Source organism: Mustela erminea, chromosome 1 (genome assembly GCF_009829155.1).
Source record: "Mustela erminea isolate mMusErm1 chromosome 1, mMusErm1.Pri, whole genome shotgun sequence".
Classification (NCBI taxonomy): Eukaryota; Metazoa; Chordata; class Mammalia; order Carnivora; family Mustelidae; genus Mustela; species Mustela erminea.
In genome coordinates, this window is record NC_045614.1 from 128,383,004 (window position 1) to 128,410,093 (window position 27,090).

At 42.0% G+C, this 27,090-nt stretch overlaps 1 protein-coding gene across 5 annotated transcripts in view; it reads left to right on the plus strand.

The window, feature by feature from the left end:
* The window catches only part of GOLIM4 (golgi integral membrane protein 4), an 80,908-nt gene extending 54,192 nt beyond the window's left edge, over positions 1-26,716 (plus strand). Inside the window, exons 7-17 of one of the 5 annotated variants that reach the window (XM_032341735.1) lie at positions 420-503; positions 4,099-4,257; positions 6,573-6,585; positions 6,625-6,905; positions 8,601-8,872; positions 9,580-9,662; positions 11,054-11,163; positions 14,074-14,241; positions 14,572-14,640; positions 24,605-24,685; positions 24,993-26,716. In XM_032341735.1, coding sequence (XP_032197626.1) covers positions 420-503; positions 4,099-4,257; positions 6,573-6,585; positions 6,625-6,905; positions 8,601-8,872; positions 9,580-9,662; positions 11,054-11,163; positions 14,074-14,241; positions 14,572-14,640; positions 24,605-24,685; positions 24,993-25,142 — 1,470 coding nt within the window. In that variant the 3' untranslated portion in view covers positions 25,143-26,716. Of the gene's footprint in view, positions 1-419; positions 504-4,098; positions 4,258-6,572; positions 6,906-8,600; positions 8,873-9,579; positions 9,663-11,053; positions 11,164-14,073; positions 14,242-14,571; positions 14,641-24,604; positions 24,686-24,992 lie in introns of all 5 variants that reach the window. The other 4 variants (XM_032341732.1, XM_032341733.1, XM_032341740.1 and 1 more) reach the window with 4 other exon arrangements.
* The last annotated feature ends 374 nt before the right edge of the window (positions 26,717-27,090 follow it).

Consider the following 27,090-nt stretch of genomic DNA (forward strand, 5'->3'; position numbering starts at 1 on the left):
CGTTGTTATTTTGGACTTTGCGTAAATCTGGAGTGTGCCCACTACTTTTACCATATCTGCGTTAGAAGCTAAAAGATGGTCTGAAAATCCAAACATTTTCATTAGTACCAAAGTGATTCTTTGGCTAGATGGTTGGATTTTAATAAGCTTTTTATTTACAAAGGTTTATTAATAATGAAGTATTTGTTCCTTTAGTTTTGATTTCATTGTAAGGGATTATGATACTTAGAAAGCTGTTTTAGATTTCAGAATACTACCTTATTGTATTCTCTCTACAATGATTTTTACACTTAGCAAGTGCTTCAAGAACAGCGAACAAGCAGGCAAGCACTACGTTTGGGTGCTCATACCACTGTCAGCCGAAGAAGAATCTGTCTTAGAATGTTAAATCTCAACATGTAAAATTCTTTTTTGTGTAGCAACAGCATAAGAATTTACTCTCCGAGCATGAACAACTTGTAGTGACTTTGGAAGACCACAAGAGTGCGCTAGCTGCTGCACAGGTTAGAAGGGTAGCAGCCTCTATGGGTTCTCGTTACAATCTGCTTAACACTTCCGAATTTCTTTATGCATGTAGTCTCTTACAAGCCAGTCTGCAATGAGTTCTTAGGACAAAGCTCTCCTGATCCTGAGGATCATGCATGCTTTCAAAATTCAATCAAGAGACTATAAAATAAGGTTTTATTTTTTTTGCACTGGTCGTGTGGTACCCATGACGGTCTGTACCCTCCACCAGCTTCCACATGCCATGGTCAAATGCTTGTTTAAATCACAGATATCAATCCATATGTATGGTCTTCTGCCCCTCTCTGACCTGTGGTGATTCTTACGGGATCTATAGGATTTTATGATGCTAGCTACCAAACAAATTATTGTCAGACTTTTTCTCCCATTCCCTCCCTCCCTTGCTTCCGTATCCCAACCTACACAGACTCTTTTTAGGACTAGCCTTATGTGTTCTTGGCCAAATTACAGAAAATAAGAGCTCTCATGTCAGTGGAGAAGGGAAAAATGAGCCGTAAATTCCGTTTTTCAAAGCCTAGAACACTCCCTGGCACAGAGCAGGCCCTCAGGAGTTATTTATTGAATGTACAAATGAACGATACCATACTGTGCTTTACAGCTTTCTAGAAGAAGTAAACAAACAGGAATGGCTAGCTTAGTCACTAGGTTTGTGCTTTTTTTCAGTGGGAGGAATTAAGAGGAAAACCAGCTATCTGTCTTATCAGAAGACTATGTGTAATTTTTTTGTCTTTGTAAAATTATAAAAAGTAGAACACGCTGGGCCCTGACCCATCTCACAAACTGTAGAATCTTTGTTCGTGGGACTCCTTTTCAAGGTAGCCATTGAGTATCCCTATGAAACTGTAGCTGTGTGGTAATTTTTTACAGGTGTACAAATTAAATTGTCTTTAAGAGATCATTTCATTTAAAACTTTCTTTATAAAATTTTTACCAAATATTATTTTGTTTGAGGCTGTTTTTCATGCTGAAAAATGCGACAAACCAATTTGAATATTCTGTGTGCTGTCATGGCCTCAAATATTAGACTAAGCAACAGTGTGAAAACCAGAGAAATGTAAGTAAAATTGTGCATTTAATGACCAAAACCAAATTCTGTAGTAAGCACATTGGCAGTTTTACAGACAAGATTTTGTAATAGAAAAAGATTTTATTAATGTAACTGATGTGTAGTATTCTATTTCTTTAAAAATATTTTCTGCTTCTTTGAGAAGGGGCTCAAGTTGGCCTGACCACCACCCCCTTTAAATCATTCTGCCAGAACTAAGTGTAGTACTTAATAGTCCCACCTCAGATCCCCATATTAATACTTTTCCCTGGATCTCCTTAGAAAAGAAATGCTGCTTCAAGTGTCTTTACATAAGAAAGGTAAATCATCTTATGAGACTGTGACTTGACATCCTGATTTTTTTTTTTAAGATTTATTTATTTATTTGAGAGAGAGTGAGAGAGTGCACGTGCATGGCGGAAGGGGCAGAAGGAGAGGGAGAGAGACAATCTCTAGAAGACTGTGAGCTGAGCATGGAGCCTGATGTGGGGCACAACCTCAGGACCCCGAGATCGTGACCTGAGCCGAAACCAAGAGTTGGATGTTCAACTGACTGAGCCACCCAGGTGCCTGACAACCCAGCTGAGTGAGGGGACGGCAGGAACAGAATAGAGGGACGCCTGGGTGGCTCAGTTGGCTAAGTGTCTGCCTTCAACTTAGGTCATGATCCCAAGGTTCTCAGATGGAGTGCTACATCTGGATCCTTGCTCCTGGGGAGCCTGCTTCTCCCTCTGCCTGCCCCTTGCCTTGCTTGTGCTCTCTCTCTGACAAATAAATGAAATCTTAAAGAAAAAAAAAAAAAAAAGAACAGAATACAATTTGAGTTTATAGTGTGTCAGGGATCATCAAAAGAACTTTTTATACAGAATTTTATTTAATGTTCACAGTCTACTGAGTTATATTACATTGTGTCCTTTTTATAACTAAATAAAAGGAGGTCGAGGGGAAATAAAATAGCTGGCCCAAGATCAGCGACCAGAACGGAGCTTAGAGTTTAAGTCCTCTTGACATCCTGGTCATGTGTACCTCTTCAGCTGGTGTTTTTGGAGACTTTCCTGCATCACCGTTACTTGTGTAACTGTGTGGCCTTGCCCCACACCTACTGAGTGATCATTTCTGGGGTGGGGGCCCAGGAGATTGCACTTTTAACCCGATCCTTCTGGGATTCTCAGGACACACTAATATTTGAGTACTGCAGCATAACTGCTTTCAAATACATATCTAGGAGGAGGGAAAAGAAGAAATACTCCTTAAAAGTATCACTATGTGAATGTCTTTTTAAAAAAATTTTCTTTGACCACCAAAGTTGGTTTGCAGATGTTTTGATAGATTTCTGGGATAAGGGCCATTATTAGCCATATGACATACGTTTATACAGATTGCAAGGATGAATTCCTCTGAGACAGATTTAGAAAGAAAACTACTGCACCTTTGTGTGAATTGGATAAAAAAGTGCCCCCCCCTTTGCTGGGGTGGAAGGGTGCATGACTGGGGCAGTGGGAGTACCAGCTGGATTTTAGCCCCCACTCACCGCTCTGCTGCGCCCACTGGCTGGGAAACTCGTCCAGAAGAGATTTCTGTGTTTTTCATATGCGTTTATGTAGGTGTGTCTTTACACACACAGCATTTCTGTTTTAGGATAACAGTGTTGGTGAATATGATGAGCTCAGTATGAGCAGTGTCTATTGATTTTCTTAGTTAAGGTATTTGATTTTTTCTTTCCTGTCTTTCTAGCTCCTTGTATTAAAGATACTGTGCATGCACACACACATACATACCACCACCGCACAGACACAACTGGATGAGTTAATTGTACTTCAATACTGACATCAGTGACTTTATCACCTGAGAAGAAAGGAGGTTCACAGTGGAGGAATAAAAATCTAGGCTTGTTTCGTACCAATGCTGTTGCTTTCCTAAATCTGCAGAACACAATACCAGAAGGGTTCTGGAAAGTTAGGGAACCCTATTTGAGCACAGATTGATGGGGATTGGGGGCATGGCCCAAGTTGTTTTATAAATAAATAACTAAATATACATAAAGATTTACTTAGTTGCTTATTTTAAACTTGTGATTCCTTTTCACTGAAAAACGTTACTCAGACCATATTAGTAAAAGATACCTGCACTTGTATTTATATAATTATGTGAATTTTTAAACAGGTTTTTTTTAATGCTATAAAACTGATGGCAAACTATCTTTTAATAATGATATTTATACCAGAAAGTTATTTATAAAAATTCTGACTGTTTAACATAGCATGAGAAACTAACATCTGTCTTAGATCTTTTTTTTCCCTCCGTTCCCTTTATATCTAATTCTCATTTGCATGTGCTTAAAAATGGTTAAGCGTGTCCAAGTGAGAATAGCTAATGCATGGAAATAATCTGCATCTTTTTCCTAATTTGTACTTGGGTGTAATATTTTAGACTTGTCTTCCAGTGAACCCTAATGTCCATCCATGAACGATATCTCTTTCCCTCCTCAAATTGTACAATTTGCGTCCAATTGTGCAATTTACACACAGACACAAGTTGCAGAGTATAAACAGTTGAGAGAGACTCTGAATAGGATCCCAAGCCTCCGAAACCCAGAGCAAGCAGAGCAGCAGAATGTTACTCAGGTGACACATTCTCCACAAGGTGACAACACAGCGAGGGAGAACGCAGCAGGGGAGCCACGGGAGGTAAGAGGCCTGAACCGGTGTTCTGTGATGGGGTCACTTTCCCTGTCAAGCTGTCATCAGGTGAACTGCTCTAAATATTGCCAACTCTTCCTTCAGAACAGTGGTTCTCAAATTTCGGCGTATATCAGAGTCCCCAGCAGAGCTGTTAGAACGCAGAGAGTTGGGCCCTAGCCCAGAATTTCCAGTTCAGTTATTTTGGGATGAAGCCTGAAGATTTGCATTTCTAACTGATTCAGCTGGTCTGGGGAGGACAATCAGAGCTACTGCTACAGTATTTTCTGGGAAAGACTTCACTGGCTTTATTTGTTCATGTGGGTTTATTTATTTATTTATTTTTTGAAGGGGCTGTTGTGTCTGAATTTTTAAATTTTCTTTTTGTTCCTGTTGTTTGGTTTTTTGGGGGGTAGAGTAAGAAGATTAAATGATCATGAGGCTGTTCTATAAAAGCCCATTCAAGAATTAAAGTTGGTAGTATAGTTGAACTTGGTGCAGTGCTAGGTCCACACAGAACAAGCCAAAAATTGTATTTAAGAGGACTTTATAAAACTGTCAAAAGATATGAGTGCTAGTCTCTTAATCCACTTTTGTTTGTTTGTTTGTTATTCCTGCTTTCATATAAGTTGAGCCTTGCTTAAGAGTGTCTTCTAAGTGGGACATCAAAAGTAGGGTCACCCCTGTCCTCAATTCTAAAGAAGTTGTTTTAATCAAATGCGTAATACAAATGACAAATATGGCTATCTTTCTCCCGGAGAAAGTTGTTTTTTAACAATGAATGTTTGAGAAGCTGTGTCCTGAGTTACCACCTTAGGGGAATAATTAAGTCTCCACAAGTGGACTTCATAGAAGTCTTCAGTCTGGCAGAGCGCTCCTTCACAGGCAAGACCGTCTCTGTCTTCATGGATCCTTCTTTGTTACTATTAGGAAAACATGACCAGATCCCTGGCCTGGGAATTGGTTCTATTCCCTGTCTGAGTCTAGCTACCCATTTACTGAATTAATTAATCTTTTAATGACTTAGACCTTTAGTTTTTCATCTGTGAGGTGGAGATAGTAGTTATCTTCTATAACCTTTCTCACGGTAATGCTGTGGAGATAAATGGCAGGTATTTGAAAGCACTTAAGGCCCTTTGGAGAAATATTTCATATAAAGCCAGAGCAGTATTATGTCAAACCTGACAGGTGTGTGAGGATGTTGGTAAGACATACATCTCCAGAAGTTGTCCTCAGATGTCTGAGAGAGGACTTTTCTTCCTCCGTTTGTTTTTCATTCATTCTTTCATTCATTTATTCATTCCAATTTCTCAGTTATAGTTCTGCTAATTTAAGAGGGCTTCACATTTATTTCAATTTGGAGGAACAATCTGACCAAAAATTTTTTCCAGTGAATAAGGTTGCAGTGGGGGAAAGAGTGATAAACTTTCTTATGATATTATGTCATTTTTTTTTTTTAACCTCTCTTTTCTAATCAATGAAGGTCACATGGTAATCTCTGAAACTTTAAATCCAGGAAAACCAATTTAAACCAGTCAGTTTAGAAGAGGAGTTCTCTGTAAAAAGACATGTCTTATGTTGAATTTTATGTGTTACCAATACAGAATATTTACCAAGGATTTCCTCTAATTTGAAGAAATACGACTCGAATACGTTTTTAAAAATATTTTATTGTATCTGGCTTAATGGGCACTATTTTTAGCTAACATGGATGCTTGTTAGTAATGGCATTCTTTTCTCTGGGTCAGTAGGAAATAAACCCAACTCATCATCAATTTGATCTTATCCTTCTCTTTTCAAATCATATTTTTTTCAAGTTCCATTCATTTAAGTAAGCTCTCCACCCCTCCTGCACCTGTGGGGCTTGAACTCATAACCTGGAGATGAAGTCGCATACTTTGTGACTGAGCCAGCCCAGTGTCCCCCTTTCCAAATCCTTGTTGAAAACAAAATTGACATTGAAGAAAATTACATAAACTCTTCATCACTTGAAGGTTGAGGGGTTTTTCCTTTTTGTCTTAAGGGAAAACAGAAATTAGATGGCTTTCCCTACTGAGATGTGGTCACATACAGGCTTTACTCTTGGGTTACATACTGTGTTCTTCCCAGGATGAAATCGTGCTTATGTTATCTCTATTTTATAGGTGAGATTACAGAGTGAGAAGAGTTAAGTGACTCCACTTCAGCCATACTTTTCAGTCAGGACTGTATTTCTAGACTCCAGGATTTTGCTTATGTTGTAACCCCTAGATGTGGTAATAAAGAGCTTTTATCACTGCTTTGAAAATTGAAGAGTGTCATTTCCAGTGATGTGCTTTGCCTAGGTGTCTCGAAATAGTGACAGGTGGCAGACGCATGAAGCAGTTCCTCGAAGAGCGGAAGAAACAAAACTTGACCCTCCCACCCAGAAGGAGGCAGAGTTTCAGGCTCCAGCAGAGCTGAAGCCCCGCGGCGCCGAATCCAGAGAGCCGGAGGAACGGCAGGTGGAAGAGGAGCACAGGAGGGCCCTGGAGGAGGAAGCGATGGAGCAGGTCGGGCAGGCCGAGCGTCTGGAGGAGGAGCACGACCAGTCCCCCGAGGAACCGGGTCGGGAGTGGAGGGAACAGCATGAGCCTGGAGAGGAAGCCAACCTTCTGGGAGGGCACGCTCCTGCCCAGGTACAAGGTCATCTGCTTCCCGTCCACCAGGGTTATGTTTGGGTGGCTGGGACAGGGAGCATGGCTTGGCTTGTCAATATTGAAAAAGCCTCCCCAGAGCTGACAGCCTCTCAGACAAAATCTGAGTGAGTTCACTAAATGTTACATGCTCCTAGCATAGCTGATCAGGGTAGCTCAGAAAGATGCCTGTGGGAAGAGAGGGCAGTTGGTGAGTGTATTTTCTTTGTCGGTAGCCTCACGGCGGCGGGGGGGGGGGGGGGGGGGGGGGGGGGGGGGGGGGGGGGGGGGGGGGGGGGGGGGGGCTCTGTGCTGCCCTCCGTTGAGCAGTGAGAGGAGAGAGGAGTGCCTGACTGGGCACTTCCTGGCGCTCAAGTCCCATGGGCCTCGTGAGGCTGAGAAAGGTCTCATTTTCTATGATCAAAAGTCTACTTATCCCCGTTCATTTACTATCAAATGGTAGGTTGGCTTTTGCACATTCATCTTTAAGGTGGTTATTAAGTTGTCACAAGGCTGATCTTATCACTGAAGGATGCCCCACTGGGGGAGGATGTTTACCCAGTCTCTGCTCAGGCTCCCCCTGCAGAGCACTTCCTTCTCACAGAAATATGGTTTTTTTCCCTTTAAAATATCCATTATATTAGAAATCATTCTTGAAAAGAACTTGAAGCAGCACTGAACGAAGAGAGGTATCTTTCTTCCGCTGTCTGTCCGCAGATACCTGACAGCGGGCTACTTGGCCTTTACACAGATGCTGATCCCCTTTTACTTACGACTCTGAAGTTGTGTTTGCCCTCAGACTTTCTAAGGCTTCAAGCTGGTTGAGGCTTTGGGCTGAGTAGATGCAAAGGCCTCGACTGCTTTTCTGTATTGTTGCCAACTTAGCATGGAGAAGCCTCTTCCTTTCTTGTGTCCCTCATCGCTTTCTTCAAAAGCAATCCCCACTGTGGGTTTGATTTCCCTTACCCATGTACCGTCTTTCTGTTGGTGAAAGTCGTGTGTGCTTACGTTGGTTGGGACAGAGGTTGGCGGAGGAGAGAGTGATGGGTAGCTCGGTGGGCAGCAGAGTTTAAGAATTCCTGTATCTGTTTTTCCTTTCATTGAAAGGTCTTATGTTCTCACCTATTCTCTTTGTCTTGGAAGAAATAAGTTCTCTGCCTCTCGACCTTTACCTGAAATTTGGCTGGCTTGCTTGCTTCTCCCCCCCCACCCCCGCTATGGTTAACCTGAGACTAGTTGTGCATTCCTAGAATTAAATGGCATCCCTGCATCTTAAACTCTTCGTGGAAAAGCCTTAGCCACAGCTTCAGCTCACATATGCCCCAGTTACTGTGAGATCACCCAAGTGCCCACTTATGCCAGAGCCTTTCAAAGCTAACATTTAATGAAGGTCCAAAACTGATTTTGTCTGTGATGCCCTCTTCCACGTGAGAGAGAGCACATGGAAAATCGGCCAGAATGCCAGCAAATCAGGGAGATCCGATGCTAAAAAAAGCCGAGGGTGCCTCCGGAGGGTTGGGAAATAGGCGTTCTGGCTCTGGGGGACCTTGGGGTCAGGGTGTTATCACGGTGCCCCTGACAGACAGGGATTAATTCAACAAGCCAGCCCTGCCCCCTGACTTTGTCGCGAAGAACAGAGGACGAGAGAATCCAGAGGTCCCGACTGTTCTTGCTCAGCATCTGCTTGTTGTGGCTCAGGTCTATCCGTCGGCCAAGCCGGTCAGCAGAATCCGGTCACCGTATGAGGAGCAGCTGGAACAGCAGCAAGTGGCGGCGCGGCCAGTAGAGGAGGCGCAGCCGCCGAGGGAGCACCAGGAGGCGCTGCACCAGCTGCGGCTGCAGGGACCCTTGTGGAGGCAGCGGCAACGGCAGCAGCAGCAGCAGCAGCAACTTCTGGCCGGAGAGGGGGCCCGGCAGAGGCCGGCCAGCCCCGAGGAGGAGGGGCGGCCACAGCCCCCGGAACAGCTCCGGTAGCCTCCTCCTGATGGGTCGCAGAGCCCCTCTTCTTGTTCTCCTTATTTTCATTTGTTTATTTATTTTTAAAGATTTTATTTATTTATTGGAGAGAAAGAGCACGAGTGAGAGAGGAGGGCATGAGCCGGGGAAGGGCGGGCGGAGGGAGAAGCAGACTCCGCACTGAGACGGGAGCCCGTGGCGGGACTCGACTCCAGCACCCCGGGACCAAGGCCTCCACCGAAGGCATACGCTTAACTGAGCCACCCAGGGGCCCTGCGACTCTTGTTCTTGTTTGTATAAGCAGATGGCAAACAGCTTTGTTACCCATGAGCTTGCGCGTCTCCTATGGCCAGGGCAGAACAGCCGCTTGAGAATTAAATTTCTAAATACTTAATTTTTAAGATAATCAACATTTTTAACCCCTAATTAAAATGTTAGGGCTCCAAGCTTAGTTTAGGCCTCAAAATAACCTGGCAGTTTTGGAGCTCACTTTATTTTACTTTATCACTTGAAAGGCGTTTTCTCTCTTTTAAAATATTCTTTGAAATTGTGTCTGAAATCTTTATGAAACCTAATAGCACAAAGTTTACAAAAAATTTGTTTATGACTTTTTAAAAAATGTTGAGAACTTTGTTGATTGCAAACTTTAAATATAAATGAGGTACGGCCAGTTGTGCCACTTAATCTGTCACTGAATTGATGGTGTTTGTGTCCCTTCCAGGCAGCAAGCTCGTTATGATGCTGTGGATCATGATATTGTTCAGGGAGCTGAGGACCAGGGCATCCAAGAAGAGGAAGGAGGTGGTGAGACTTCTTAGATGATGGATATGTTAATGAGATTACTTGATAACATGTGATATCCACTCAGAGTCATGTGCACATCTGAGTACACACAGAGGACGTCTGTGTACCGTGCATCTTCTGCTGCTGTTGGTGTTATGTTTTCGGTAGTCCTCCCAGACCATGCGTGCTGGGGGTCCAGACAGCTCAAGATCATCCGTTTCCTTTCTGATGTGTTTCCTGTCGCTTAAGCTTCTTGTATATTGAAATATTATTTTTGATACATTATCATAGGGCTGTTATACTCTGGGAAATGACTCCATTTTCACCTTACCTTGGAAGCCTTTGGATCATTGCCTTTAAAACTTTTTCAGATTAAGGCAATAGTAGCTTCCATTTGTGGTGAGCATCTCCTATGTAATTTATCAAATGTCACTTACTATATAATAGAACTAGAAAGTAACAGCCTCTCTAGCAACTTTAACACTCAGATATGTATCCTTTCTTAAAGAGTCTAAAAAAGAAGGTGATTACCCAAACTCCCCCTATAGCCTGTTCTGAAATTTTATAGCCCTTCTAGTCATGAAATTGTTTTCCTTATGTCCCCCTGTACAGCACTTTAAGCTTTTTTGTTCCATTATCAGTAAGAGGAGAGAACAGTTTGTTCTCTTATTTATTTAATGAATCCCTTGGTGCACTTGAAACCTGATGGTAAGTTACCTTGCATCCCTATTTCCTATAAGCTAAATACTCTCCATGTACTTAACCTTTCCTCTTACATCTTACTTAAAAAGTTGTTTGTTCTTCTCTTTGTATGCTCTTATCTAAATTCCCTTTATGGAAATAATTTTTTCCAAAAGCAGTGAGGAACTGTCTATGCGAGCTGAAATGTGAGCTGTGTCTGTGGGGCAGCAGCCCTCAGCACTGCCATATCAGACGACACGGGGTGGGCGGGCTTTGATCTGAGCTCTGCAGATGGGGCTATTCTTTCTTTCATTTCCTGAGACGTTATCAGTTTCTTCCTTTGGTACCTTGCTGCTTCCTCTGATATTACTGAAAGTTAGCTGATAATTTTGGCAGTGTCCAGTTGACTGGGCTTTCTTTTATTGTGAAAGTTTTGGTTATTGTTTTCTGCATAATAAGGGGGAGAATGCAGCTTATGTTACAAACACTGGTTTGAGAAGGTAAGAATGGTGTCACTCACCCACGCTGTGTCCTTAGACACATGGTCTGCGAAAGGGACATAGTTTTAATCAGAAAAGCTGAGATGTATGCCATATGGTGAATTAATCTCTCTGGAGGAGAGATTGGGTGAAATGGTCTGGAGGAAAGCCCACCAGTCGCTTTTCTTTGAGTGAAAGGGCAAGATCCTGTCTGGTTCATCTGCACTGATGCTAGTTCCTTCAATTTGCTAGCCTATGAGAGAGACAACCAGCACCAAGATGAGGCAGAAGAAGATCCAGAGAATGGACATGAGCCTCAAGATCAGGGGCCCCACGAAACCGAGCCGGAATCTGAGGCAGATGTAAGTGTCCTTTCTGTTGGTCATGACACTTGGAAACCCCCAGGGTTGTGGGGGGCAGAGGAAACTTGAAGGTTTGGCTGACACCAACTGGGGTATGTGTGGGTGATGAGACTGGTTCAAAAGTTCCGGGAAAACATAGAAGGACTTTCCCTCTGTGAACTTCTAGATTAATAAAATTAAAACTGAGAAAAATGACATTGAGAGGTATTGAAATATGTAGTCATTTTGAAAGATGGCGGGGAGGGGGATAAGTGTGGGAGTCAGAGAACCAGAGAAGGGAAATGGACCATCATGGATCCTGTTGAATAGCCCAATAGAGTGTTCTGTATGTCTTGTGACTCTCATCTCCCAGTAGTCAGGGGCCATTTTCATCAGTACATGGGTGGATAAGGATGTGTGGCTTGAGAAGTAAAAGAAAAATCTGCTCAGGTGCCAAGGTGCTATAGAAAAATTAGAATATAAATTGGTAGAGACCTACTAACTAGGAATGTTCTTTGTGTTTACCAAGAAAGGACCCAGCCTCTCAGTCATAGCTGTGTGGCCCAGAGCCCGAGGCAAGCAAGGGTCCATGGGGCATGTTCTTGTGCAGACATGTAAATGAATTCTATGACTTACTTTAGCTCTCTTGTCATCTTGCTAGTAAATCAACCACCATGTTTATGAAATTCAGTCTGTGCTTTCATATGGGTCCTGTTTGTATGGGAAGGAGGATCCATATCCTTCCTTGAGAATCGTAGAAGGAAGGCTTCCTGATAGCTACCTGAAGTCCCTTGGATGGAAATGGCTTTTCTGCTTGTGCAGGGATGTGACAGATACATTTGCCTGTGGCCCCTGGATCAGCACTTGGGAGAGGATGCTCAGGAAAGAGCAGGAGCTCCAGACAGCAGGAGAGCAAGGAGGAGCTAGAGACTGTGAAAGGGCAAAGAGCTTCTTGCAAGAGGAGCAAGGAAGCAGGTGTGTGCCTGCCAAGGATGGAGGGACAGCAGAAGGATGCCTGTTCCAGTCACCCCCCTCTGGGAGGTGCTGTGTAGATTGAGTACTTGATTGTGTAACCCTTTACTCTCCCATTAGTGGTTTTCATGTTCTGAATGACACACTGGTGGCTTTCCTCCCCTTCCGTCTTTCAGTGAAAATTGTTAGCCTACTTGCTCTCTCTTTGTCTCATCTATTTTTTTTAATTAAAAAATTTTTGTCCAGCTTCATAGAATCATAACTGATTCATAACTGATCGTCTGTTTTGTTTGAATGTAACAGCTGTGCCTGTTAAACTGCTACTTGGTTAGAGTTGGACCTAGGGTATACATTTTGTGGGTTTTTGCAAAAGCTTTCCATACTTTTTTTCTGAAGAGAATGTGTTACATAATGTCCACACAAATTTGTTGGTAATGCACAGAAAGAAATCTGTCTAACGAGATTGTGGGGTAATTGGGGTTGTGCGAAGGTGTTGATTTGTCACTCTGGATTCCCAAGAAGAGCGTCATCTGCACTGGCGTGAAGTGTACAAGCAGGGGTGTGCACATCATAGATCAGCTGAGACAGCGGTGTGAACCCTTGACTGCGTTCAAGGCCCTGGAGTAAATTGGAGTCGAGTCCTGTTGTCTGGAGAACAGGGATAGAGACCAAATCTCACTCTGAGGCCTCACCTATTAGAAGCCTTTGCTGCTTCCCTTAAGTGTTCTGTTGGTGACCCTGGAGGCATCGGGAAGTTCCTGCAAGCATTACCGTCTGCCCAGCTTGGGCTTTAAACTCTGAATCTTTATGAGGACATGGATTATTTTGAAAGGTGTTTTGGGAGTTTGAGTAGAAAATAGAGATAAATCTCAGGTTGATCATGTGAAGGGCATTTGTTGAACATGGTCACTGAGAGCTACCAGAAAAGGAGTTGGGGGAGAGGTTTTTCATGATACACTGCCAGAGACTGGGTTAGCCCGTTCTTGTCTCCTTTAGAGCCTATTTCTTACGTCCTTTCTGGTGGCGCCTTCTTGCTCTTTGAGGGCTGTCTACCCACTTACTGTGAAAAATCCCTGGCAGAGGAAAGTTTGCCAGTATAAAAATCAGCATACTCATGGAAGAAGTTACAATTTGCCTATCTAAATCTCTCATTTTAATGATCTCTCCTAGTTGGTCTTCAGCTTTTTTTTTTCTTCATTTTAGATTTTATTTATTTATTTGACAGAGAGACAGTGAGGTGGGCACGAGCGTGTGAGCTCTTACAAGCACATAGCAGGGGGTGTGGAAGAGGGAGAAGCAGGTCCCCACTGAGGAGGGGGCCTGATGTGGGCTCCATCTTAGGACCCCATGATTATGACCTGAGCCGGAGGCAGTCATTTAACCACCTGAGCCAACCAGGTGCCCTGTCTTGTAGCTTTTATTAACTGTTTTTCTTGTTGTCTATTTAGTTATGCTCACATTTCTAGATTTTTTTTTTAAGATTTTATTTATTTGTCAGAGAGAGAGAGAGAGGGAGAGAGAGTGAGCACAGGCAGACAGAATGGCAGGCAGAGGCAGAGGGAGAAGCAGGCTCCCCGCCGAGCAAGGAGCCCGATGTGGGACTCGATCCCAGGACGCTGGGATCATGACCTGAGCCGAAGGCAGCTGCTTAACCAACTGAGCCACCCAGGCGTCCCATATGCTCACATTTCTTGTGATAGAATTTGGAGGACTGTTTTGGAATCGCTTGCAGAAAACAAGTGTTGTTTGTACAGCATTCTCATTCATTCAGCCTCTGACGAATAATGCAAGGAGTTTTCTCTTGACAGTGGGATGTGTACTTGTGAGTCTTGGCAAGGATAGATCTGAGCATGCTGGTGGAGGACGATTTCATTTTCTGCCAGTGTGTGGCCTTTCAAATGAAATTAAATTTGATCCTGGATTTTGAAGTAGGGGTTGCTTTTTATTCAAATTTTGCAGAGGGCTGCTGTAGAGGATATAAACCCAGCAGATGACCCTAATAATCAAGGTGAAGATGAATTTGAGGAAGCCGAGCAAGTGAGGGAAGAAAATTTGCCAGATGAAAATGAAGAGCCAAAACAAAGTAATCAAAAGCAGGAGAATGCCGAGATGGAAGAACATTTGGTGGTAAGCAGATGCTAGTACAGAGGTGGTTCTAACCTGGATGTCTTTATTAACTGCCTAGGTCTTGCAAAAGGTCAGTCTAATGCACCCTGATGGAAGGTTTGCCTCTTTGGATGGGTTTTAGTCCATTATGTGAAACAATATATCCATACTCAGAGAGAGAGAGTAACACGCCTCCTAGGTTTTGTTTTCGGAAGGGTTATTCATCATTTTCTGACCACTGATGCATTGAAGTACATTTTTTATGGCAGCACGCTTGCTCTTTGTCCCAGCGTACTGTGAAACGCATCTCCAATGTTCAGTAACCTGAGCCTCCCCCTTTTGTTTCAACAGATGGCAGGAAACCCAGACCAGCAGGAGGATAATGTTGATGAGCAGTACCAGGAAGAGGGAGAGGAGGAGGTAGGGAGGCGGAGTGCCGGAAACTGGCCAGGATGCTTGGTGTATCGCACTCCCCTTACGTCACGGCATGGGCTTTGACACACCTTCTGTAGACACCTTCAGAAAGACAGAGGTGGGAAGAGAAAAGGTGCTTTCAAGAAGAAATGGACCATGGAAGTAGAGTCGCTTGGTTAGGAGGCAACCAAAACAGGGTCATAAATCCTTCCTCCTGGTTCTCACTAGAAATTTTGAAATGAAAGAAGACATGTGGCCTTCTAGGAATGGTGGACCTAGGTCTGTCTGTTTTTTGTAAGAAATACTTTCTCCTGTTTCTTTCCCCCATAAAAGAGAGAACAATAAAGCTTTGCCTGTTGAGGGGTTCTGGAGTGACCCCTGTAACTTGTAGACATTGTCACAGTTCTGCCTCAAGAGGGTACCTCCCAGTATCTGTCAGAATACAGTTAACACCCTCCAAAAGAGTTTTAAGTGTCTACTTTTTGCCTCTTCCATCCTAGGAATTTAGTGTCATAATGAAATTTAATGATAAAGGAAGGGAAAAATATGTAAGAAGCTCAGCTGCATAAAAAGCATTTGGGTAGAAATTTTTTTTTTTTTTGAAGATTTATTTTAGGGAGAGAGAGAGAGTGAGCATGGGGTGGGGAGGAGCAGAGGGAGAGAGAGAGGGAATCTCAAACAGACTCATGTGAGCACATAGCCTGACACAGGGCTCCATCGTACAACCTGAGAGCATGACCCAAACCGAAATCTAAGAGATGCTTTAACCAACTGCACCGCCTAGGCGCCCCATGGGTGGAATTTCTTTCTTTCTTCTTTTTAAAAATATTTTATTTATTTATTTGTCAGAAAGAGAGAGAGAGAGCACAAGCAGCAGGAGAGCCAGGCAGAGGGAGAAGCAGACTCTCGCTGAGCAATGGGCCCAGTGTGAGACTCGATCCCGGAACCCTGGGATCATGACCTGAGCCGAAGGCAGACACTTAACCAACTGAGCCACTCAGGTGTTCCTCCATGGGTGGAATTTCTTAAATTTCATTTAGTTTCCTTTTTATTGTAAACTTCTGGCAGATGATTGCTGACTAGGTTCAGGGAGCACCCATCGTGATGGCACACCTATGTAAGTGAGGGACAAGCACGTCTGGTTGGGGCTGGTTAGTCACAGTGCTCTACTGTATGGGACCCCTGAAGCTCCACACCTGGGGACATGCTATGAAGGAGGCACAGGCCTCGACAAGTCCCATGTTGAGTCTCTCTCTCTGGCCCAGGAAAGCTCTGGTTCAGAGAGGTTTCTCAGCCAGGCCTGTTGCTGACATGAGGCTTTAGCCCTAAGGGGAACTGCATGAATGGATGGACAAGTGTCAGCCCAGACAGATCCACCCCCCACTGGGGCTCCTGCTCAGAATCCACGTGCTGCTGTACTCGTGTGCGTAGTTTCCTCAACTAGCCCTGCTTTTTCATTTTTATAGCGTTTGTTGTCCACTTCTCAGAGCTAATGTTAATAAAATTTGTGCTTATACCTGAAAAACAGAAAGGGATGTTGCTCTTTATAGCCATTGGCAACATACAGCTCTACTCATGTGCACTCTGGCTTGATCTTTTTATTCTTTCTCTGTTCTCATCCTGCTGTTCATCCTGATCAAGATCCTGAGCTATGGTATCACAGGAGAGCATTAGAAAAACTAGCAGCCTTGAATATTAAGACATTTGGCAAGAAAAATGTATTCATCTGGACTTCTCTTGTAACAGGATGTCTAGACAAATATTATTCTCTCATTATGCCCGATGCCAGATATCTCTGAGGGATTAAAAGAGAGGAGGTTCACCTTGACTTTTTTTTTAAATGCAGAAGGGTAAACATAAAATTTAATCCGTATTTACTGATTTTTTTTTTTTAACCTTCATGTTATGTCAGTTAAGGTGGAGAGAGCACTCCAGTGATCCAAGCAGGTTCATGGATAGGGAAAAAAAGAAAGAGACAGGAGGGGAAGAGAGTGGGACAGGCCGGGGTGAGAACTGCTGCTCTTTGTCCCTTGGGTGCGCTGAGCCCACTGGAGCCCTTTTCTCTCCCTGCAGTGGGCCCCGGGTCCTGCTCCTCTTTCTCTGGTTTCCTGCTCTGAATTTCTCTCTGGAGTCTCTGCCCCTCTTGCTGACCCCCTCTTGCATAGGCCTGAGGTCTGAGGTCATGCACCCTCCCATGGAGGAGTGCTCTCAGCCTGCCTTTCTCCTTCCCTGGGTGACTCCTCTTTCTGTCTCTGAGGGGCCCTTGCACAGACTGTGGTGCCTTCCTGAGATGGTTAGCTCTTGGGTCTTCCCACCTTTTCCCATTGTTCCCAGCGCTTTCCTGGAGGAGGGAGAAGAGCATTTCCCAAATACCGTTTAAGGCCAGTAATAGTTGAAGATGAAGTTCTCACCAGACTGCAGCAAAATGGGAAGGAGAGGAATGCAATATGTGAGAGCCATTTTATGTTTCTAAGTGATGCTTGTGAGACATTTGTGGGATGCTCCAAAAGCCATGAAGTGACGTGTCATCTGTGTCCTTCTTCTCTGCATTGAGCCTGAGTACACTGACTAGAGGGAGGTATGGCCCATTGCTTTCGTGGCTTCCCCTCCCACATCACCTGATTTCCGTCAGCATTTGCTCCTAGAAATGAAGTCCATCTTGCCAGGGCCCTCCCTGCTTAGAGGTTCAGCCCGTCAGACTTGTGACTTGAGCTCAGAGAGTGGAACCCAAGACAAGTGTGCTTTTTGGAAATCTGCACTATCCCTGCCTTCTTTTAGTGCAATAGTGTTATCCTTCTATGATATACAAATGATGGTTATGAAAAAGTATTCATGGATTATTGTTTGGGACATTCATGTGGGGATCCCATCCCTGTGTTGCTTACTTTCCAGACTTTTTATCTACTCATGAGCAAACAAGACAAAGTATGGCATTGCCAAAAGGTGCTATGGTGCTTAAAAGTGATTTAAATGCTCAAAAAAATATGTTAGTTAAATGACTGCTTGAAAATACTCTCAGTGCTCATTTTGTCCAAATATAATCGAACATAGATGGATCTCTGCACTCGTGGGAGAGCACGCACAGGGTTACTTGGCTGCCTTTAGTGGGACTGCCAGCCGGGAGTCACCCGAGCACGGAGCTGGCCAGGCAACACCGCTCCCCTGTTCACCATGACCCCAAGAGCTGCTGGTGCTGAAGGCCTTTCCTTTGTCACATTCCATCCACATCTTTGGATCTTAGCATTCTGATCTACTTCAAGTTCAGCCTTCTGGTTCCTGTCTTATCCCATGACATCTTTGATGTGTAAAGCCAAAGCCCATTTCGGACTCAGTAGAACTCTCTTATTTTGGCAATTAAACTTTGCTACATCACATAGGGACCGTTTCTAAAATGCCTAAGACATTAGATTTCAGTGAATAAAAAGGAGTAATGAGGAGCAGTGTTGGGAAATCTGTGACAGAATGTTTGCATCAGCTTTATCAGTATATTAAAGAGGGTCGAATGTGGAAGACGTAATTGGTGTGTCTCCATATAAAAGTAACATTTGGCTTCCGTTATTAATCTAAGCATATTTGAAAATTAGAAACTCTGTATCATTTTGTTCCCTTTCAGTAATGCCTTTTTTTTTTTTTAATAGTCAAGGTTCTTTTTTTTTTTTTTAAGATTTTATTTATTTATTTGACAGACAGAGATCCCAAGTAGGCAGAGAGGCAGGCAGAGAGAGAGGGGAAAAAGCAGGCTCCCTGCTGAGCAGAGAGCCCGATGTGGGACTCAATCTCAGGACCTTGGGATCATGACCCGAGCTGAAGGCAGAGGCTTAACCCACTGAGCCACCCAGGGACCCTATCAGTAATGCCTTTTAAAACAAGTTTGCATCACTTTTGTTCCAAACACAAAGAAGATATTACCAGAATAAAAATGTCTATCTATAAGCTTGAAAATTACAAAATTTGCATTTGTGTTTTCCATAAATTAAAGAGTAATTTACGTCAGGGCTTCTTTCCTCAGATTCTATTGACAACTGATAAACAACCCAGATTTTCTGTAGTAGATCTCCAGGGAAGAGAAGAAAGTATGTATGCAAGGGCATTTATTTCTCTAGTCAGAGACATTCTTTTTTTTTTTTTTTTTTTTTTTTTTTTAAATAAACATATATTTTTATCCCCAGGGGTACAAGTCTGTGAATCACCAGGTTTACACACTTCACAGCACTCACCAAAGCACAGGGAAATACAAATCATAATCCCACCCCCTTCTCCCAACCTCCCTCCCCGCAGCAACCCTCAGTTTGTTTTGTGAGATTAAGAGTCACTTATGGTTTGTCTCCCTCCCAATCCCATCTTGTTTCATTGATTCTTCTTCTACCCACTTAAACCCCCATGTTGCATCACCACTTCCTCATATCAGGGAGATCATATGATAGTTGTCTTTCTCCGCTTGACTTATTTCGCTAAGCATGATACGCTCTAGTTCCATCCATGTTGTCGCAAATGTCAAGATTTCATTTCTTTTGATGGCTGCATAGTATTCCATTGTGTATATATACCACATCTTCTTGATCCATTCATCTGTTGATGGACATCTAGGTTCTTTCCATAGTTTGGCTATTGTGGACATTGCTGCTATAAACATTCGGGTGCATGTGCCCCTTTGGATCACTACGTTTGTATCTTTAGGGTAAATACCCAATAGTGCTATTGCTGGGTCATAGGGCAGTTCTATTTTCAACATTTTGAGGAACCTCCATGCTGTTTTCCAGAGTGGCTGCACCAGCTTGCATTCCCACCAACAGTGTAGGAGGGTTCCCCTTTCTCCGCATCCTCGCCAGCATCTGTCATTTCCTGACTTGTTGATTTTAGCCATTCTGACTGGTGTGAGGTGATACCTCATTGTGGTTTTGATTTGTATTTCCCTGATGCCCAGTGATATGGAGCACTTTTTCATGTGTCTGTTGGCCATCTGGATGTCTTCTTTGCAGAAATGTCTGTTCATGTCCTCTGCCCATTTCTTGATTGGATTATTTGTTCTTTGGGTGTTGAGTTTGCTAAGTTCTTTATAGATTCTGGACACTAGTCCTTTGTCTGATATGTTGTTTGCAAATATCTTCTCCCATTCTGTCAGTTGTCTTTTGATTTTATTAACTGTCCTTTGCTGTGCAAAAGCTTTTGATCTTGATGAAATCCCAATAGTTCATTTTTGCCCTTGCTTCCCTTGCCTTTGGCGATGTTCCTAGGAAGATGTTGCTGCGGCTGAGGTTGAAGAGGTTGCTGCCTGTGTTCTCCTCAAGGATTTTGATGGATTCCTTTCGCACATTGAGGTCCTTCATCTATTTTGAGTCTATTTTTGTGTGTGGTGTAAGGAAATGGTCCAATTTCATTTTTCTGCATGTGGCTGTCCAATTTTCCCAGCACCATTTATTGAAGAGGCTGTCTTTTTGCCATTGGACATTCTTTCCTGCTTTGTCGAAGATGAGTTGACCATAGAGTTGAGGGTCTATTTCTGGGCTCTCTATTCTGTTCCATTGATCTATGTGTCTGTTTTTGTGCCAGTACCATGCTGTCTTGATGATGACAGCTTTGTAATAGAGCTTGAAGTCCGGAATTGTGATGCCACCAACTTTGGCTTTCTTTTTCAATATCCCTTTGGCTATTCGAGGTCTTTTCTGGTTCCATATAAATTTTAGAATTATTTGTTCCATTTCTTTGAAAAAGATGGATGGTACTTTGATAGGAATTGCATTAAATGTGTAGATTGCTTTAGGTAGCATAGACATTTTCACAATATTTATTCTTCCAATCCAGGAGCATGGAACATTTTTCCATTTCTTTGTGTCTTCCTCAATTTCTTTCATGAGTACTTTATAGTTTTCTGAGTATAGATTCTGTGCCTCTTTGGTTAGGTTTATTCCTAGGTATCTTATGGTTTGGGGTGCAGTTGTAAATGGGATTGACTCCTTAATTTCTCTTTCTTCTGTCTTGTTGTTGGTGTAGAGAAATGCAACTGATTTCTGTGCATTGATTTTATATCCTGACACTTTTCTGAATTCCTGTACAAGTTCTAGCAGTTTTGGAGTGGAGTCTTTTGGGTTTTCCACATATAGTATCATATCATCTGCGAAGAGTGATAATTTGTCTAGTCAGAGACATTCTTAACCCTACACTGCCTGTCACTCAGACTAGTAGCTCTCAGTCTTTACCATGGCTACGAATCCCTTTGGAGAGAGTGTATGAAAGGTACAAACTCCTGGATTGGATTTTACCCTTGGAGATTTTGATCTTAACCTGTGGTGGGGCCTAGGAATCAGAGTTCCAGGAACATGCTGTTTGGAGAAGCATTCCTGGAACAGGTGGCCACATGTGGACTCAGGAAAGTCTGAACCTCCTGAAACTTCTGTGTCAAATGAATTGTATCTGTGCCTATTTGCATACATTTGAATTTCTTCCCAAAATCTTAAAAGGGTTCATGATCCCCCGACACAGAAAATTAAAAATCACTGATTTTTATCAAACCCTTTCATTTGACAGATAAGAAATTTGACCCTTAGAGAGGTTAGCCAAGTTTCTGAAGATCACATAGCTGGTTATTGTTGGAACCATGATTAGAGCCCATCCAGATCTGATTTTATTTTTATTTTTTATCTTTTTTTTAAAAAAGATTTGTATTTATTTATTTGACAGACAGAGATCACAATCAGGCAGAGAGGCAGGCAGAGAGAGAAGGAGGGTAAGCAGACTCCCTGCTGAGCAGAGAGCCCGATTGGGGGCGTGATCCCAGGACCCTGGGATCATGACCTGAGCTGAAGGCAGAGGCTTTAACCCACTGAGCCACCCAGGCACCTCCAGATCTGATTTTAGAGGCTATCATAATTAAGTATACCAAGGACAGTAACTAAATAATTGATATGGGCAAGTTCTTCCTGACAGAAGTTAGTGAATGCAGAAGGAATGATGGAATTAGAAAGTCATCATTTTTGTAGCCCCTAATTAAAACAAGTGACTTAAGAGCCAGTCATCAGTGGATGACATCACTAGATGAGTGGAGGTCAGGGAATTTTATCATGGAGGGTTCAGGCAGTTACCTTCTGAGCTCACAACCAACTTCAGCCTCACAAAAAATGGGGCAAGTGTTATGTGCTTGCTTCCTAATGTGATGAAAATACAAAAATCTGCAGCATCACCTTTGAAAAACTCTTGCTTTGCAAATTGAATCTGAATTCACATAAATCTTTAACTTCCTTTTTTAAGAAAAGTGAGGGCTGGAGAAATGAATTAAGTGAGATGTTAAAGAAGCCAGTTAATACAGAGTGTGGGTCATTCTACAGGAAAACAAGTCAATAGCATTAAGGAAAAAAGGGGAGCAGAACCGCTGTTAGGTATGGTCTTTGCATGATGATTAGACCAAACCAACTATAAATGGACAGTTTGGGGTTTTGTTTTGTTTTGTTTTTGTTTTTTGATTTTTTGATTTTTATTTATTTGACAGAGAGAGAGAGAGAGAGCATGAGTGGGGGAGTAGGAGGAGAAGGTAAAGCAGGCTGCTTACCGGGCAGGGATCTCAGGACCTGGGATCATGACCTGAGCCAAGGGCAGATACTTAGCCAACTGAGCCGCCGAGGTGCCTGACATTTTGAAGATGATTAGGAAAATGTTAAGTCAGAACTAGACATTAGATAATACCATGGAATTATTTATCAGGTGTGATAATGGTGTTGTGGTTATATAAGAAAAATCCATTGTTTTTAGAGATACATACTGAGTTGGGTAAGAATGAGATTACATGAGATCTAGAATTTTTAAGAATAGGTCATCAAAATAAAGAAAGAAGAAAGAATGAATGAATGAACGAACAGAGATAGGTGATGCAAGGGGGGCAGCATTGAGCTAACTTCTGAACCTTGGTTATGGCTATAAGGAGTTCCCTGAATTATTTGCTTTATTTTTATGTGCCGGCAAATGTTCAGAATAGAAACAGGTGACCTTATTTTTATACAGCCAGCATTTTAGAGCCACAGTTTAAATCCAGGTCTGTCCGAATCTACAGCCTGTGTTAGGATTTGGCACACTACAGGCCTCAGTCCATTTTGTAAGTCAGGTCTCTTTCGAACATGCCTTTTTGTTTACCTATTGTCCAAGGCTGCTTCTGCACCCCAGCAGTAGGGTTGAGTAGCTGCTCCAGAGACTTTATGGCTGAGCAAGGCTGAATATTTACTAAATCTGGCCTTTTACAAAAAAATTTTGTGGACCCTGATTTATATATACTTTCCCACCACCTTGCAGTTTCAAGGCAGTTCCTTCCCCCAGCTAAACCAAGTTTGGTGTTCGCTAGTATATTTTTATTAGTAAGGCTGCAGAAGGCATACCTTTGTTCACGGAAATTGATGGGGATACTTTAGTAATTTAATGATGTTTTAGTTAGTGAGACTTTAAGTATATATGTAGTCTGAAATTTAGTAATTCAGTGTTTTCAACTCAAGTGTTACTATGAGATTGTGTGACAGATGGCAGAAGAGGGGTTATGGACGACTGTTAAAGAACCTGTAGGTGAGACTAGGGTGTCTTCTCTTTAGCTCTCACCACTGGAACATGTGAGTACAAAGAAAGCCCTATGCCACTGTCCCCAGAATGTATTTATTTAGTTGCATTGTAGTTTAGGGGCTGTGCATCTGGCTGGCATTGGGCTGATTAGAAGAGGTTCAGGAAAGCTGGGCTCCTTGTAGGCCTCTTTGAAGGGTCATCTTTGTTAGCTCTTAACAAGTCAGGTTCCTGCTGGTAGGTTGTGGTTCTTTCCTGTCACACCTGGACTGGACACTGTGAGGCAGCCCTTAATCTGTTCCTCTTTAAGTGTAGCATCTGTTTGCTTTCCTACCTTGCCCATTTCTGGGACTTCTAACACCCTCATCCCTGTCTCTGCCCCCAATCTGGTAATTCTGTGTGTTATTCAGGAAGACCTACTCTTATACCAGTGTCCTAGGACAGCTCAGCTTTTCTTTTAGTCCAGGATATTACATAATGCTTAATGGATGGGCAGCAAAGTTTTTTTGAAATTCAAGTGACTTCAATCTTTTGGCATACATACACGTTTTGAAAGTAGTTAGAAAGTATTTTACCTTGTATTTTTGTGGAATGGAATCAATAAATAGAGATGATTTGGGGCAAATAATCTCTGTTTTGGGGTACTTTCTTTGATTTACATTTTGAAAAAATAATTGGGATCAGTGACATGTAATTGTAATAGTGCACATAAAAGAAAACTTGAAACAGAAGTGTCATAGCAGAACACTGGAGAGAGGTAGGGATGTGGGGCAGCTTAGTAACTATCTCATGAAGAAATTGAAATGATTGTGTTTTATGTTTTAGGTATTTTAGCCAGAGAACCTTACTCTTAATTACAAGATTATATATACACATATAGGTAGGTAATGGTAATGGTGTCTGTTTTCTGTGCCTTCACAGAGCAGGTGTTTTTTGCATTGATTCACTTATTCATTCATTGACTGATGCATTTCACCAGTATATATTAAGCAATTGCCGTGTGCCAGGGACACACCTAGGTACTGAAGACAGTTAAGACAGGTGGTTCCTGTCTTCCTACAACTTACATTCCATCAGAGCTTTCAGACATCTGCAGTTGTCCCATTTTGAAATGGGGAATTTTTAATTTTATAAGCGAATTTCTGCAGGTGTTATACTTGCAGGGTTAATGCTCATTCAGAGAAAGATGCTCAAACAGAAAAGTCCTAGGCTCCAAATCGATGGCATTGATTTTTTTGTAGGAGGTGTATTGTACATCTCTTCCTAGCTAATGGACAAGTTAAATCTTTGACTCAAAAAGACTTTTGTCTTTTTTCAAATTTAGTTTTAATTTTACTTTGTTTCTGCTATTTTTAATGAACTATTTGAAAATCAAAATCTGTTGTTGCAAGTGTTTAAGTGATATAAAGGGTCATCTGGTATCCCTGGTTTCTTGCAGGTTCAGGAAGATTTGACTGAAGAGAAAAAAAGGGAATTGGAGCATAATGCCGAGGAGACATACGGTGAAAATGAGGAAAACGTAGGTATAGGACAGATGGCTACTGCGCGTGTGCGCATGCGTAGGAGACACGTCTGGCTGGTTGGGTAGAGGTACCGGCGGGTCCCACTCGGGCGCCGAGCAGTTTTAACGGGCCAGCCTAGAATTAGGAAACCCTGTGACACATGAAGGTCAGGGAAGACCAGCACTGTTGCCTGTCGAACATATTCCTCCACTCGTTTCCGAACCTCTCAAAATGAGTAGCTTCACACTAATTCTTTAAGGGGGGAATTATTTATATCACTAACCCTGTGCCGTGTTCGTTTTTCCTTTTCCTTTTCCTTTTAAGGCCGACGAAAAAAACAATGATGGCGAAGAACAAGAAGCTCGGGATGACCACCGCCCTAAACGCCGAGAGGAACCCTATGAGGAGGAGGAAGAAGAGGAAGACGACGGGGCTGCGGTGGCGGAGAAATCCCAGCGAAGAGCGGAAATGTAGCGGCGCCGACCGCGTGGACAGGGCTCAGCCGACGGGTTCCTTTCAAGCTGCTCAGAAGTAAATCTGCCTACTGAACTCTAGGATATTTAATTACAAAAGTTAAGAATTTAGACTTTTTTTTAACTTTTATATTAGAAATGCTCATACATTTATATGAATATATTTTGATAACCTAGGTTAGAGCTTCTTTTATATTCAAGCTAAACATGAACCATAAGAAAAACAATAAAGCTAAGCCTTAGCCTTTGAATCTCATTTTTCATAGATTATGTGATGTTGAAAAGAGCACCGATTTTGTATATTTCAGCTTGTTACTTTTCTGTCTCCTAGTTTCCAGGTGTTCTGTTTAACAAAATACAGGATTTCAAGTAGGGAATACTGCAAAATGCTGTATAGTCTTTAAGAACAGTGGCCAGCTTATTATTAACTGCTGCCTTTCTAAGGTTCTTGTGTATAGTTGGGATGGAATTTTCACCCCTCTGTCTCTGGAATGAGATCTATGTACAGACTGACATATGATTGGCAAAGCATTTTGTTTATAAAGACATTGTTTTTCAGGCTTTTCGTGTCAGAAAAATGTTTGGCTCTGCTTCAAATCACAGCTGTTCATGAAAGGAATTAGATTTTAAAATGAGACGGTACTCAAACTTACGCCACAGTATTCTGGACTTTGATAGTCCAGTATTCAAACAAGGTAGGATGCATCAGTGTATTAACCTTCTTGAAGGACTGAAACCTTGTTTCATAACTAATTTAGTGTGTGTGGGTGGCATTTTCTATGTGAGCACCCATTCAGTTCTTTTTTTTTCTGAAATCATCTAGTAATATCCTTGTTTCAATATCTAGTTCTCTACCATAATATATATTTCCCCCATAAAGTCTGGTCCTCAATATGTAATCACTTTGATGACAAGTATGAATATAAAGGCATTCCAAATTACACAATTGAATAGGGTTATTTCTTGTAAACTATACAGTAAAATACCCATGGTGATATGATAGACCCTCATGATCTTTCTGTTTGCTAGGATTGGAGCTTGTGTTATGCCCATGTATGGCATTTTAATGACTACAAAAGTCCCCTAAAATAAAAAAAATTAAAAATCAAAAATTCTTCTGGGATCAAGACATATTTGTCTCTCTACATAAAGATTTTTAAATATATAGAATTAGGTTATATAATTCATATGTGTGTGGTTTTATAATAATACTCTCAAGTTAATGAAGACATTTAATTTCTACCACTGTTATATGAATGTAAAGTTAGTTTTTAATAACCACACTCATGTATGGTTTTGATTATTATCCCAGTGGAGTGATTATATGTATGCATAGGAATGTTTTGTTCAAATATATTTTGGATTTTCAATAATCATAAATCAAATTTTACCTTTATGTATAAAAACCCTTTATGTAATGTAAAATGTATAATATTGTACATAATATTCAGAATACAATTATTTTGGTAAATTAGTTTGTATTTTTAATGTCCCAGTTGCAGTATTTAATTATTTGAACCATATTGAAACTTGGTAATAGTCAATAAAGCTATAAAAAGCAACTGGTAAATCTTGTAAAGTCTGTGATATCTTATTAGTTTCTGTTCTTATTCTTCAGTTCTTTTTTATGAAAGGAAAAATTTTAGGAGGTACTGGTATAGATTAATGAATTATAAAATGCCTTTCCAACCTTTTCCTACTTTCCTTATCTCTCTCTCTCTAATTGGATTGGTACTTTATTTTCTTTACCCCTCTCCTAAAGAAAGAGCTAAGAATTATTTTACTTGAGCTAGTTCTTGGGAAAGAAAATAGAAATAGGTACAGAAATGTCAGAGACTGTCATGTGAACACACACGAAACAAAGAAATACATTTTAAAGCCCCCCTAGGAAAGCAACCAGCCCAAACCATTCTACTCTATGGCGCCAAGTTCTAGTCCCATCCTAGCTA